This window comes from Festucalex cinctus, chromosome 2 (assembly GCF_051991245.1).
Source record: "Festucalex cinctus isolate MCC-2025b chromosome 2, RoL_Fcin_1.0, whole genome shotgun sequence".
NCBI classification, from domain to species: domain Eukaryota; kingdom Metazoa; phylum Chordata; class Actinopteri; order Syngnathiformes; family Syngnathidae; genus Festucalex; species Festucalex cinctus.
Genome location: NC_135412.1, coordinates 8,724,118 through 8,738,559, shown reverse-complemented (window position 1 = coordinate 8,738,559; position 14,442 = coordinate 8,724,118). Strand labels below are relative to the sequence as shown.

The window sequence follows — 14,442 nt, the reverse complement described above, 5'->3', positions numbered from 1 at the left end:
ACTGATTTTGCAAGGGCCACAGAATATTGTGTTTTATGGCTATAAAAGCATGGAACCTATCAAAAGAAAGATTAAAGTCTCTTCTTTCATCAGGAAAAAAAAAGTACATATGTTTCTATCAGTTTCCGTTTTGCAGCAATTAGCATTAGAAGAGAGCTAAGTTTCATCAGTTTTCACAAATCTATTCAAAATTGTAAGTAATTGAGCTTTTTTTTAGGGATAGACCGATAATCGGCCGGGCCGATTATCGGCGCCGATATTTGGCATTTTTACAAATATCGGCATCGGCCATTTTTTGAATCTGAAGGCCGATAAAGCTCACTGAGCAGGGAATACTTGCGAACGTATCGAATTTGGGGTTTTCATCAGGATTTGTAAGATGTTCGCAGTCAGTTTTTATTTGTCGAATACACATTTGGAACATATTCACACAATTTTTCACCGCGAAAATCTTTTTGAAAAGTTTTTACGAACCCTAACAAAAACCCCAAATGAGCTACATTCACATGAATTTGTTACTCAGTGAGAAATTATATATAGTTTGAAAGAATTCCCCCCCCCCCATTTTACTGCAAATGAATATCGGCTTGAAATATCGGTTATCGGCCGACTTGACTACAAATAATCTGTATCGGTATCGGCCTTGAAAAAACCATATCGGTCTATCACTACTTTTTTTCTACATGGCCCTGGTTGCGCTCCTTTGCTCTGCTGCCACCTGCTGGCCGTTTGTGTAATAACTACCATTTCTGCAACCATTCTTTGCAGCTGAGAGGCTGCATCAAAGCTTTCTGCATGCTCTAGCATAACCCCCCCCCCCCCCAACAAAAAAAAAACCCCGTATAAATACGTCTTTGGGACACTTAGAACATTAAAAAAAAACTTATTTACACGTTATTGGGAGCAAATGAGTTAAGAAAGATGACGCTCTCCAACTCCATTTGTCTCCACTCTCAATTAAAAGGCTGAAGGAGGGTCTTTGTTGGTGTGTTAGAGTCCATACATCACTTAAAGTGGAGCATCCGCCTCCCCACTCCTTTAAAACACGCACGCGCGCGCACACGCGCAGCCCCCATCTGCTCCTAATCATGAGTGCAGCCAGCGGTCAGGTCGCTGACGGTCAATGGCACACGAAAGCACACGCACACATGTAAACATGCACGCACCGGTCAGGCACACGCGCATGGGGAAGGCACATCCTGGCGCGCTTGCCTATAGAGACCGTTTCTTAAAATGTAAACCATACACACACAGCACTAAGATGAACATGAGACATGCTGGCGGTGTGCTTTACAGATGACGGGGAGTCATGGAAACGCCCAGCGCTCTCCATGGTTACACACTCGACTCCCCCCACGGGATCTCTCTCCTGTGATTGTTGAAACGGTGCACTTCAGCTGTGCCAACAACTAAGAGTGGCCAAAAAACACACGATGATCTTATCAAGAATGAAATTGACACAAATTAACCGATTAAGGTTTTTTTGGGATCACAATGGCAGGAATTAGCCCAAGAATGTTTTTGTTTGTCTTCAGCCACAAAGCACAATATGATAATTGGTGTTTAATAGAAAGAATATATGCAGCAGCGACTGTCTTCATATGGTTAAAGTATCAGCAAGGAATAATTGGTTGTTTTTGTTCCTTTTGCTTTTTAGCCTTTAATTGACAGGACAGCTGAAGAGTTGATAGGAAGTGAGAGAGCGAGGGAATGACCACACAGGCTGGGAATCGAACCTGCGTCGCCTGCTCCCGAGGACAAGCAGTGAGCTAACCATCACCCCAGCCCAATCTTTAAAGCAGTGGTGTCCAAACTACGGCCTGGGGGCCATTTGCGGCCCGCCGTCCAATTTTCAGTGGCCCGCGGCATATGCTAAAAATGGCATTTGACTCAGTTCAAATCAAATAAATTAACAAAAAACAAAAATGTTTGGAGATGGTCAAAGTAAGAAGGGAGGTGTCAAAAAACAACCTGCTCGCGGACAGTAACATCCTTATAAGTGTTAATATTTCTTGCCATTCGCAAATCCTTCGGCGCTCTCCGCCATTGTGACGATTAAAAAGTTTTCTCAGCTCCGAAACTCGGCTATCAAAATAAATTCCAAATTGTCCAGTCGAAAATATGGAGGCGTTCACGTGCGAGTTTTCTACTCGACGTGATATTTACCATAACTTTGATACCACATGAAGGCAGCTTTAGTCCTGTAATCACATTCAATTGGCAATTAAGGGGGCTTAAAAAAAAAAAAAAGAGGGAAAAATCGCTCCTGTTGTTCTGTCATCGCTTCGTCTCTGTGTTGTTGTGCGCCCGTTAAATGGAACCATGTGGAAACAGAAGAGCTGTTGTGAGCGAAAATAACCGGTGTGGTTGAACGGCTGCGGTTAGATAACCCTGACGTTTAAAAATCACGGTTAATCGTAAAACCGGTTAATTGCTCCAACCCTATTGCTAAGCACTGCTTAAATTTTGTAAAATGAATAAATAAATAAACGAATAAATAATTAATAGTTGGTTGGTCGTTCATTTTTGCAGTTTTTCTCAGTCGCTTTGGTACATTTCTGTCGGAATTATTTGCAAAGCATTTTTCAAATTCATACAAATGGCAAAACATCATGGTTCCCCTAAAAAAAACCATTTTCTTCCTCAAAATCTTTAGTACATCACTCAAAAGAAAATACTTGTGTCACTGAACATGTCCGTACCATCAGAACAAGGAGTCTTTGTTTCTTTGTGTAAAGAAATTGCTTGGTCATGTTGACCATATAACAGAATACTCTGAAGTGACGTTCTGCTGCAAACTGCTGCTTAAGTTTAGCTGACAAATTCAGCATTAGAAACTGAAAGTTTCATCTTCGTGTACGTGGAAGATTGGTTACAAGAGACTGGGCAAGATTAACATTTCACTTTTTACTGGTGTCAAAATTTGGCAAATTTTGCATTGCTTTCAGAAATCTATACTATTTGTCAGTGCATATGTGTGGGTATTATTTTTACCAATTATTGACCAATCTAAATTGAAACGGCTTTCTCTCTTTGATGATGCTATGTTAATGGTTTGACAAATGTGACATTTTTGGGGTCTCCTGAAACTGATGATTTTGGAGGTACGAGGATTCCGCCTGGTGCCAGTATACTGTTTTGTTTTGTTTTGTTTTTTAATACTTGTTGACAAACCGCTTAATTGTGATACAGATAGGCAAAGAACTACGACGGCGCATTAGGGCCACGTAGAAATACATATTTTTTTTAGAGGGCTGGGGCAATATGATGAGAAAAAAAGTGGCAAATTTGCCAGTTTATACTTTTTTTCTCGTCGCGTGGCTGTTTGTGTCAAGTGTAGTGCCGGCAAAAAGGCGTGCCGGCAAAAAGGCATGCCGGCATGTGTCATGCTACCAAGTCACAGTTTGCAAAATGTCTACGGTGGAAGTACTTGTTAAAATGTACTTTTCGGTCTGGTTTTCAAACAAGGAGATACTAATTGCTTTAGCAGAGATTAACAATATCATAGTTTCCCGTTTATAAAGTGGCAAATTTGCCACTTTTTTCTTCATCATATTAAAAAGTGGCAAATTTGCCACTTTTTTTCTCGTCATATTGCTCCCGCCCTCTAAAATATATATATAAATTTCTACGTGGCCCTAATACGCCATCATAGAACAGCACTGTATAGCACAAAGGAAAAAAAAGTAGAAATGTGAACATGGGACAATTTTCTTAAGGGAAATTGTACATTTAGGAATTACAATAGTCTTCCTACTTCCTTTAGACCACAAATTCTCATCTACATCACAACAATTATCTTCACTTGTTATGAGCTATTTCAGAAAACTGGTTGATCATTGGTTGATTGCATATGTTATAACTAGTTCAGCCATTTTCCATGTAAAGATTTATACCTTATGCCAAAAACTTTTGTGATGTGGGAAACAATTCTACATAGACCCTTTATAATAAATTCAATGAGACATAAGCAAATTGATCATTTTTGAAACAGTACAGATTTGTACATAATCATTTGTGTAGATGCGCCAAAGCATTTGCAACTTGTTCCAACTTGTTTTGTTTTTTTTAAATCTGTACAACGATGTGAAAATTGGACAAATAGTTTTGAGAAGTGTACCAAAAACCTGAGAAGTACTATAAGTGCAAATGTGTTTTTTTTTTTTTTGTTGGTCTTCTCAGTAGGATATCCGAATAACAAAATATTCGATTGCTGCAGCCTGCAGCCCAAGTGTTAACTTTGTTGTAATATCGAATGTGTTAACTTTTTTACTCATTACGTTTTCCTCCAGATTTCACTGACCAGCCAGCCACCATAAGCACCATAAGAAGAGGTGGGGGCTTGGTCTTATTGTCCGTGCTGACATAAGGTGTGCTATTATCCCACGTGGTTGGCATGGCAACGGTGTACCAGGTTGAGAGAGTTTCTTGTTATTGCCACATTCTTGCAGCATCTTGACCTAAAACACAGAGTGGCATGTGTTTTCTGATGCTAATGTTTTATGGAGGTGTGTTGGCGGGTTTGCGCCTTTGTCAGGGTCTCCATCAAGACAGGAAGTGGGTTCGCGCAGTGGCGCCGTGAGGGAAACACAAGAGGAGGCTTTTCAGGCAGATGAGAAAATGAAGTGTGGGGAGGCAGCATATACACAGAAGGCGAAATCAAATTATTTCTTGTGCTCTGCCTGCCGTGGTGGCTGAAGGAGAGCATTAATCTTTTACCTCCGTCGGCAGGTGACACCACGGGAGCGCGTGCGCAGACTTAACTAAATCACACTCGCTTTCATTCACACGCTGCTGCTGATGCTCTGTTATTGCACAGATAACGAGATGAATACATTTGAGGCCAGCGAGAGGGTAAATTCGAGGAGGGGCATGAGTTCATTTGCACCTAGTGAAGTGATCAGGAAGTCAAACGTGTTTCAAAAGATGGCAATTGACCAGTTGTGTAACATACAAAACAAACACACATCAACTGCTAATTTGTCAATTTTAAAGGAAAACAATTTGTCAACTATTTGTTAATGAACAATTCAATGTGATGGCAAAATCAGTTGCACTTTATATAAATAATAGTCTCAAGCTCAAACCCTCTCAGATGCTTATTATTGAAAATATTTTTAAAGCAATCCTGAGTAATACATTGGGTAATAGTTCACAAGTAAGCCCCTACATTTTGGGTGTAGTAAAGAAGTATTTGTCGAAGGGTAAATACACCTCCCCCCAGGTGCTAAATATTAATCGGCGCGTGTCTCTGTCCTCCGTGCGCGATTAACTTCACTAGCCGATGAACGACGAATAGTAATAGCTGGATATCAGACCTGTCATAACACCCCCAACCAGTTGACAAATATGATTCGACACATGTAATCCCCCCCTCCCAATAAAAACTTCAAGAAAAGTGGGGAAAAAATGAGTTTATTACTTGCATGCGCACCATGCATGTTCATGACACAGATGCTGCAGTTACGCTTCAGGCCAGAGGTGGCAGTCGCAAGTTAAAAAAAAAAAAAAAAAAAAAAGTGACAAACTCCACATTGCACCTTTAAATGGTGTTATTATAACTCTTGTAGCATTCTACTCCTCCCCCTACTTCACTGGTGCGACACTGTCTGGTGTTTGCGTGGCCAACAGGGCCGCTTGCTTTGTCAGCCGAGATTACAAAAGAATGACTGGCATGATGGAGAGCCACAATGAGACGTGCAGTATGCATCCTGAGCACATTTCACTAAATCAAACTCTTTGCTGATTGTTTCATCCTTTTTCCACAAAAAAATGAAAACGGGAAACAGAATGCCAGATAATGCTCATACTAGGGTTAATTTTATCTGACATTTTTAAATTTAATCTCAGTTTAAGTCCAGTTTCAATCACGTTTGTTAGTTTTTATCATAGTTAGTCAACCTCATCCTGTTTTATTTTGCCACTTTTTAGTTGACTATCAAGCTAGCATTTTTCATCTTTATTTTAGTCCAAGCAAACAATTTTATTCGTCTATTTTATTCGTTATTCGTTTTGGTCTAGTTTGTCAGGACAATCATTTTACCCCTGTATAATTGTTTTTGTTCAGCAGATCATGTTGAATTTCTGATCTAAAACTCACATTAAGTTTTCTCTCATCTTTTTGATGAAAAACTACGGAAGCATAGAGCTGCCAATGTGGAGTAAACATTTTTTGGCTGGCGAGTATGTTCGAACACACTCGCAAATATGTTCGAACACACTCGCAAATATGTTCGAACGTATTGAAATATGTTCGAACGAACTTGCAAATATGTTCGAACGTACTTGCAAATATGTTCGAACGTACTCGCAAATATGTTCAAACATACTCGCAAATATGTTCGAACATACTCGCAAATATGTTCGAACATACTCTCAAATATGTTCGAACGTATTGAAATATGTTTGAACGTATTGAAATATGTTTGAACGTATTGAAATATGTTCGAACGTACTTCCAAATATGTTCGAACATACTTGCAAATATGTTCGAACAATCTTGCAAATATGTTCGAACATACTTGCAAATATGTTCAAACATACTTGCAAATATGTTCGAACATACTCGCAAATATGTTCGAACGTATTGAAATATGTTCGAACGTACTTCCAAATATGTTTGAACGTACTTCCAAATATGTTCGAACGTACTTGCAAATATGTTCGAACGTACTTGCAAATATGTTCGAACAAACTTGCAAATATGTTCGAACGTACTTGCAAATATGTTCGAACTTACTTCCAAATATCTTCGAACAAACTTGCAAATATGTTCGAACGTACTTGCAAATATGTTTGAACGTACTTCCAAATATGTTCGAACGTACTTGCAAATATGTTCGAACGTACTCGCAAATATGTTTGAACGTACAGGCTACATGCTACAAAGTGAGCATACCTTCCCATAATGCCACGGGGTATTATTTGTGCATGCACGAGTGAAAAAAAAAGATAAATAATAATCTAGATTTTTTTTTTAGGATAGTTATGTACTAGTGGTATTGGTGGCTAGTCAAGTGTTGAGTATCAGTATCGGTCTGGAAAAAAAACAAAAAACAATAATAATCCAACATGACTAGTCAAGATTATCCATCCATCCATTCATTCTATTGCTTGTCGTCTTTAGTGTCAACAAGCACATTTGCACCTTTAGGCTAGTCTTCACTTTAAAATGTGGAAAGAAGCTGCAGTACCCTCGGAAATCCCTGCAATCACGGGGAGAACGCACAAACTTATGACTTCAGTTCTCTCGTTGTTCTTAAAGGTCTAGTTTATCGTGGTGGAGTTTGGTTTGTTGATGAAACTAATTAAGTTATCACAGTTCTTTTCTTGCTAGCAAGTCGTCATTATTGGCATCCGTAACCATCTATTGAGAATTTGTGTACATTTTTGGATCCAGACCAGTTCAGGCAAGCTTGATTGTGCTGGCCTTTTGGTCTTAGCTCCAGCTTAATATCACTGCCAGCACCGTCTCCCATTTCCTTCGCTCGGCGTCTTCTTCTTCCCACTACCCCCCCGCTGCGGTATTGTGCCCAGCATGGCCAGGCTGCCTCTCTGCCACCAGGTCCGACTGCCTGTGGCGTGTAATTGACTTTATCCCTGCACTGGAAAAAGCGGGCGGCCCACGCCAGGCTGGAGGTGACCCATTTCCCCCGGGCATTCAGCAGCCTCCTAATCAGCCATTCTCTGGGGCCGTTTCATTCACTCCACAATTAGAGCAACTCCCTTTTGGAGAGCTCCATCAAGAGTTTGGCAGGCAGGCGGGCAGATGGGCACGAGTAGTAGCGGCAAAGGCAGACCTCTTGTCCAACCCTGACTTCGGACCTCTGCACAGTAAAATCGGTCAGTGTTAAATTTCCAGTGTTCGATCAAATATGTAGTAAGCAGTGTTATTTTAACACTGTCCTTGAGTGTTGGGGTGGATGTTGGGTGTAACCTGAATAGCACTACCTTGACTGTTAAATTGACCACACCCACATTTCCGGTGAAGGAGAAGCTTTCCAAATTTCCAACGTGCTTTCGACATTTCAACAACAATACATCCAGTTGTTGTTGTCGCGGCGTTGTCGTCTCCTGACACTGAGATTGTGGGTTCGATCCCAGGCCAATGTGGAAAATGTCAAAGTATCCTTGAGCAAGATACTGAACCCCCAGTTGCTCCTGATGCCGTGTCATCACTAGTCTAAATGTAAAGCGGCCTGTAAGGAGGAAAACACCATATGAATGAAGTACCATTTCCCAGGGTTTACCAAGTATAGTTTGGCAGAATGAAATATTTAACACTGACACGAGTGTAGAGTACTTTCAACATTACTCAGTGTTTACCAGAGTAGATTTTTTGACACGATACATGTTGGAGTACCACTGGTTAAGTGTGGAAAAAAAAAGTAACACTTTGAAAAGAATCAGATTTACAGTCACTGGTGTGGACACGTGTGAACACTTTTCTGTGTTAATCTAACTGGCAATTTTGCTGTGTGCCTTTTACCTCATCAGCAAATGTGCTGATTGTCGTCTGGTAAGCAGCAGGCAGGTGAGCTGACGAAAAAGCAACGAGGCTGACAGACGGATGGGAGGAGATTCTCAAGAGAGAGATTAAGAGGGGAATCTGATTGAAAATCTCAGAAGCAGGAAGGAGGCTGTGTGAAGAATTCCCTCTTGTTGCTTTGTAGGGGAACACAACAGTTTCACCTGGACTTGAAGACGACGTGCCTAATGTGGCCACTTGTTCCTGTTTTAATTAGCACGATACTACTCAAGTCAGCTGGAGGTTTTTCCTGTTCTGAGAAAGAAATGAAACATTGAGACGACGGTGCGTGGCGATTCAATGAGACGCTGTTGCCTGACTGCCGCCGTGGGTCTGGATTGCTATGCAGCGGCGGCGGCAGTCTAGTCAGAGGATAACCATGTAATCAATGAAATGAAAACGCTGCTCTGGCTGTGAAGGTTAAGAGGGTTGCTGGTGCCTCTCAGGCCACTCATTGCGCACCACGCATGCAACAACGTGGCGCACTAGCGCTCAATCTGCTCTTCTTCCTCTCCTCTCACCTGTTTGTCTGTTTGACATGCTTGTCTCTTCCTCCCTACTGACCTAACCTCACCACTGCCTCTTTTCTCCCTGTTTTTTCAAGCCCTCTGCATTTTCTCTGTCTCCTTCTTTAGTTGTGTTCACTCTCTCCCCTTCCTCCTACCTCTCCCCAGTGCCTGTCGCTGTCACTGTGGCAAAGAAAGTGACCAATCAGAGCTCAACGGCGTCTCCCTCCCTCTCTTATATCTTCTTTTTCCTTCCTTCCCCTCTTCCTCCTCCTCCTCTTCCTCTCTTTCCATCTGCTTCGCCTCCCAACAACCTTTATCAGCTCACTTCCTGGAGACCAAACCTGATGCATTGTGGGAGACAGACTGCTGTCTAACGGGGTTAGTTGTGCTGCGTGTCTTTTCATCAGAGACACTGCTAATCCTGTATGTGTACGTGTCTGCGTGTGTGTGTGAGAGAGAGAGTGCGAGAGAGCGAGCTGATGAACTCCCACGTACACAGTCCCACACACAAATACACAAACAAACTCACATTCTTACTCTCACGTTCTCTCAGCGGAAGAGGCCGGCAGACGTGTTTGTGTTTGTTATTCCCAGCCAGCAGATTATCATATGCGTTGATAGGAGCATATTTTGGCCTGATAATTGCAATTTACAACTTGCCCCACACGTGTTATTTCGACTGTCTTCAACAGGAAGTCAGGATAAGAGCTCCACAACTCCACTACAGTACGATTTGTTATTTCTGCCTTGATGCAGGTGCTGATATGTGTACATGATGAGCAGTTTGGGGGAGAACTCCATGGAACCTCTGATCTCAGAAAACCGGAAACGCAAACTCTCCACTTGCGACACACCTGGTCTCGGGTGAGTGTGACTGATCAGCAAAACACAACAGATCATGTGATTCCTTTACTTAAATGGTGTTTATAGACAGACTTGATCAAATAGGGTTCATATATTTCATTGTAACTTTATATTTCACTAATTTGTCTTAGAGACATTTGTGTCTTTCTTTTAGAGACCGTATAAAAGGATAGCTCAGATTGACTTATGGTCATACTTTGTTTCATCCATCCATCCATTCATTCATTCATTCATTCATGCATCCATCCATCCATTCATTCATTCATTTTCTTAATGTACCGTGCATTTGAAAAGAGAGAGTTGGGTCGAATATCATGCCCAGATTTTTTACTGAGCCACTTTGGCTCATAATAGGTTTAGAGAGGTGTTCGTAAACAGATGCCGATGACGAGCGGGACCAACGATCAACATCTTGGTTTTATCTGGGTTGAGAAGCAAAAAATGAAACGACATCCATTGTTTGTCGACGTATAATATCACCAAGCAGAAGCATATAAATGTTAAACGAGAGGGCCAAGTACCGACCCCTGTGGGACTCCACACGTAACGTTACAGAGCTCAGAGGTCTCATTGCCATGGACAGGTAAGAACGAAACCATGAAAGTGCTCAGCCTGAAATGCCAATACATGTTTGGAGGCACTCGAGTAATATGTTCTAATCGACTGTATCGAAGGCAGCACAAAAATCGAGTAATAATGATATTGATGAGGTATTGGAATCCATTGCTAAGAGAAGATCATTTGTCACTTTAGCAAGGGCTGTCCATGGAGAGTGAACGTCCCTGAATCCTGACTGAAAAGGTTGATATCGATGGTTAGCGGACATGTAATGATTCAGCTGTTGCGCGACAACTTTTTCAAGTATTTTTACAATAAACGGTAAATTTGATACCAGCCTATAATTACATACTTTCTGGGTCGAGGTTAGGTCGTTTAAGTAGAGGTTGAATAACGATTTTAAAAGCTACTGGAACAGTGCCAGTAGAAAGTGATAAGTTTATATTTAAAACAGAAGGTCATAAGATAGTAAACAATTCTTTAACCAGTTTGGCAGGGAGCAAGCCAGGCAAGCAAGTTGTATCTCATTAAAATGAATGGAAATTATTAAGAATTTTTCAGAATTATTTCATTCCAGTCCCAGAACCAAGTCGCCTTCACATTGAGCTGGCTCAGATGCTTGGCAAGGAGCAGATAGCGCTCAGATAGCAGTGATGGCCATTTTGTTGGGTGCGAAGTTCCAAAAACATGCCCTTTCTTAGCCGATAATTTAAAGCCAAAAACATAAAGATCTTCATGTTCCACGGAGCCAACGACAGTCACTCTTTTTGAGAGAAAGCAACTGATTGTTGCATGTGGTTTCTATGACTGTTCACTAACTCAAGCGTAGTAGTGAACCAAAGCAATATAGTCAGGAAATGTTGTAAAGCAGGTGTTTGTGAACTGAGGTTCTCTGTATTGTAGTTGACCCAGCATGTTAAAGCAACACTAAGGAACTTTCAGTTGACGTTGGTTATGGCAGAGCCATATGGACAAAAGCGGTAATGTCCTGCCTGAAGGAAGACCTCATTTCCAATGAGGACAAGCGCATTGTGTTGTTTTTGATCTCATGCCAGTGACTGAAAGCCTGGCCAGTGTTGATCCTTGACTGTCTTTCTGTCCGGGTAGCTTCCTTTTTTCTTTTTTGTCTACTCAAAACTGTTTTGCAGCTTCTGCCAAGCGTCAACATTAAAGGGATAGTTCGGATTTTTTGACATGAATCTCTATTTCATCCTCACCTCGAGTGTGTGCGATCAGCACTGACTTACCCTTGACAGCGTTCTGTGACACGAGTTCTGGTCCGGTGTTGGACGAGAGGACAGTAGTCCGGCAGGTTGGCTGGGGCCACTTAACACATTCACTGCCAGCCCAGCAAAAATGCATGATTTGACGTCTTTTTCCGTCAATGGCAGTCAATGAGTTAAGATGAGATGTAACCAAAATTGATGGATTTTTAAGCAAAATTTGCCTTAAAAAAGAAAAAAGGAAAAAAAGATGCTGCAATATAATCACAAAATATATTGGCACATTTTGTTTAACACATTCACTGCCAGCCCAGCAAAAATGCATTATTTGACGTCTTTTTCCGTCAATGGCAGTCAATGAGTTAAATAAAGCATTTTTCTTCTAAAAACAGTTTGTGGTGGAAAAAAAGTGTGACGCCATTAATGCTGGGCACTACTTTTCTGTTCGTTCGTATCACTGCGCGCGCCCTGTAGACAGTTGATAGACGCGCTGCACACAGCTGATAGTCGCGCCTTCCGCCTTCGAAAAGACAAACAACTTGGAGATTAATGCGCGTCTTATCAGCTGCATGCGGGGCACCGCGCAGTGATACGAACGAACAGAAAAGTAGTGCCCGGCGGTAATGGCGTCTGACTTTTTTTCAGGAGAGTTTGTGATGCAAATGTCTCACTCTTTTGAACACAAATTGTTTTTAGAAGAAAAACGCTTTATTTAAGTCAACACCAGACCAGAAATCGTGTCACAGAACGCTGTCAGGGGTAAGTCAGTGCTGATCGCACACACTGGAGGTGAGGATGAAATAGAGATTCATGTCAAAAAATCCGAACTATCCCTTTAAATTGACTTCCGTCTTTATAATGAATGGGGACTGGGGGAAGTGACATTTGCCATAAAGCAGTCAGCGCATTTGTGTGGCATTCGTGTGGCAGTGTTCCTATCATCATCCTCAATTATTTAGTGCCAGTAAAAATAATACCAACCCCCTCAGGCGATGGCAAAGCTACCGTTCAACTAGTTTTAAGTCGATGTTTCATCAGAAGAGTTACGAAAATATTTTATGAAGGTTGAAAAGTTCCCAAGTGCTACTTTAAGTCAAGTGTGTTTTTTCCACAAAGATCTAATTATTTCCTGCAATTGGTTGGTCACCAGTCTAGGGTGTACCCTTCCTCTTGAAGTCAGCTAGGATAGGCTGGAGCTCACCCGGCACTCAAAGAAGGAAAGCATTTTAAGCCAGTTTAGTGTTATGCGTTCTCCCGCTAATTGACACTTAAAATGAAATAAAGTACCTACTATGAATGCAGTCTCGGGGCAATTGAAATATTGCAGATATTTGATGTGTTAACTTCTCTAGCCTGCATGCTAACTTCCCTGCGTTTAATGTAATAGACTGTGGCGGACAGTGCTGTTTTGCTTCACACCACAAATGAGTGGTCTGATGATGTGCTGCTCCTAGCAAAGCAATTTTCACTCAACTCGGAAAAACTGAATCAACCACTTCTATACATATGAGTTTACATTCTGGAAGTGCATCAAATAACCAACCCACGTTGAGCCTTTGCTCGCAGCGTTCACTTAACTGCTGAACGTTACCACCTGCAGGAGTGACAGGAAGCGGCGGGAGCAGGAAAGCAAGTACATCGAGGAGCTGGCTGAGCTGATCTCGGCCAACCTCAGCGACATCGACAGTTTCAATGTCAAACCGGACAAATGCGCCATCCTCAAGGAGACGGTGCGGCAGATCCGACAGATCAAAGAACAGGGTGAGTTGTCTGACTTATTGTTTGGAAGTTGCGTGAAATAAAGGGGTTGTGGGGACTTGGCAAAGGAAGTACACACACACACACATTTCAGAGCCCAGGTGCAAGGGTGAATCAGTCATTCATCTCCCTCAAATTTCACAGCTTCAACGGTTTGTTTGTGAGGATGTGAGGAAACATTGGCAGAGTTTTGTGAACCTGTCATTTATGCGTGTGTATGGGAGGGGAGGAGCAGCTGTGGACTGGCCGTTTAACTGAGCGTTTTGCAGGTAATCACATCCGTTCTGCCAAAGTGCCAAATCATCACTTGTGTTAAAGCTGTATTTCCCGTTTCAGTTCTGTTGCTAATAATCTTTTAACGCTGAGCTTGAAGTGAGTTAAAGGATAATTAGAGGGGAGGATTGGTGGTGGTTGTGTTTCTGTGGGGCTCAGTTGGAGTCTGTCACCTCGACAGGAAGGGGAAGAGGCTACAGCTGGCCCTGACTGGCTGCTGACAGGTTGCCATAGTTACAGGAAGTGGAGACAGACATGACACAGGCTTTTGGACTCATCTCGCGCTTCCTACCTGTTCTACTTCTCCCTGTCTCACTTTCACATGTTTGTCTTGCAGGTTTTTATTTGGTTTGCTCTCTCTTTTTTTGGTTGTAATATCTTTTGCGGCTCTCCCCATATTTTTTCTTTTCATTCTGTCCTCTCCTGCCTTAACTCCAATTCAGACAGGATTGTATTTAGCCTTTTGTGTGGATATTTATCCAAACGAGTGGCCGCTATTGCGACAAACCAAACGCCAAATGCGTTTTTTTCCCCCCGCATATCATTTATTATTGCAGCCATCTGTTTCTCTGGCTGCTTCTCCCAGCATCACCCCCACCCTTAATTCAGGTGTCTCGACTCCTGCCCCTGCACCATTACGGCTCACAGAACCTCTCTAGCTCTCTCCCACGCTCCCTCTCTCCAACTCAGCCTACCAGACACTTCCTTTGAGTCTGACACTGAATATAAA

The 14,442-nt window shown here is 42.0% G+C and overlaps 1 protein-coding gene across 3 annotated transcripts in view; it reads left to right on the top strand.

Annotated features, from left to right (window-relative positions):
- The window catches only part of LOC144013604 (nuclear receptor coactivator 3-like), a 70,088-nt gene that overhangs the window by 33,418 nt on the left and 22,228 nt on the right, over window positions 1–14,442 (top strand). For all 3 annotated transcript variants that reach the window (XM_077512675.1, XM_077512676.1, XM_077512677.1), the window contains exons 2-3: window positions 9,793–9,900; window positions 13,282–13,442. In XM_077512675.1, the coding sequence (XP_077368801.1) occupies window positions 9,809–9,900; window positions 13,282–13,442 (253 nt within the window). In that variant the 5' untranslated portion in view covers window positions 9,793–9,808. The remainder of the gene's footprint in view (window positions 1–9,792; window positions 9,901–13,281; window positions 13,443–14,442) is intronic.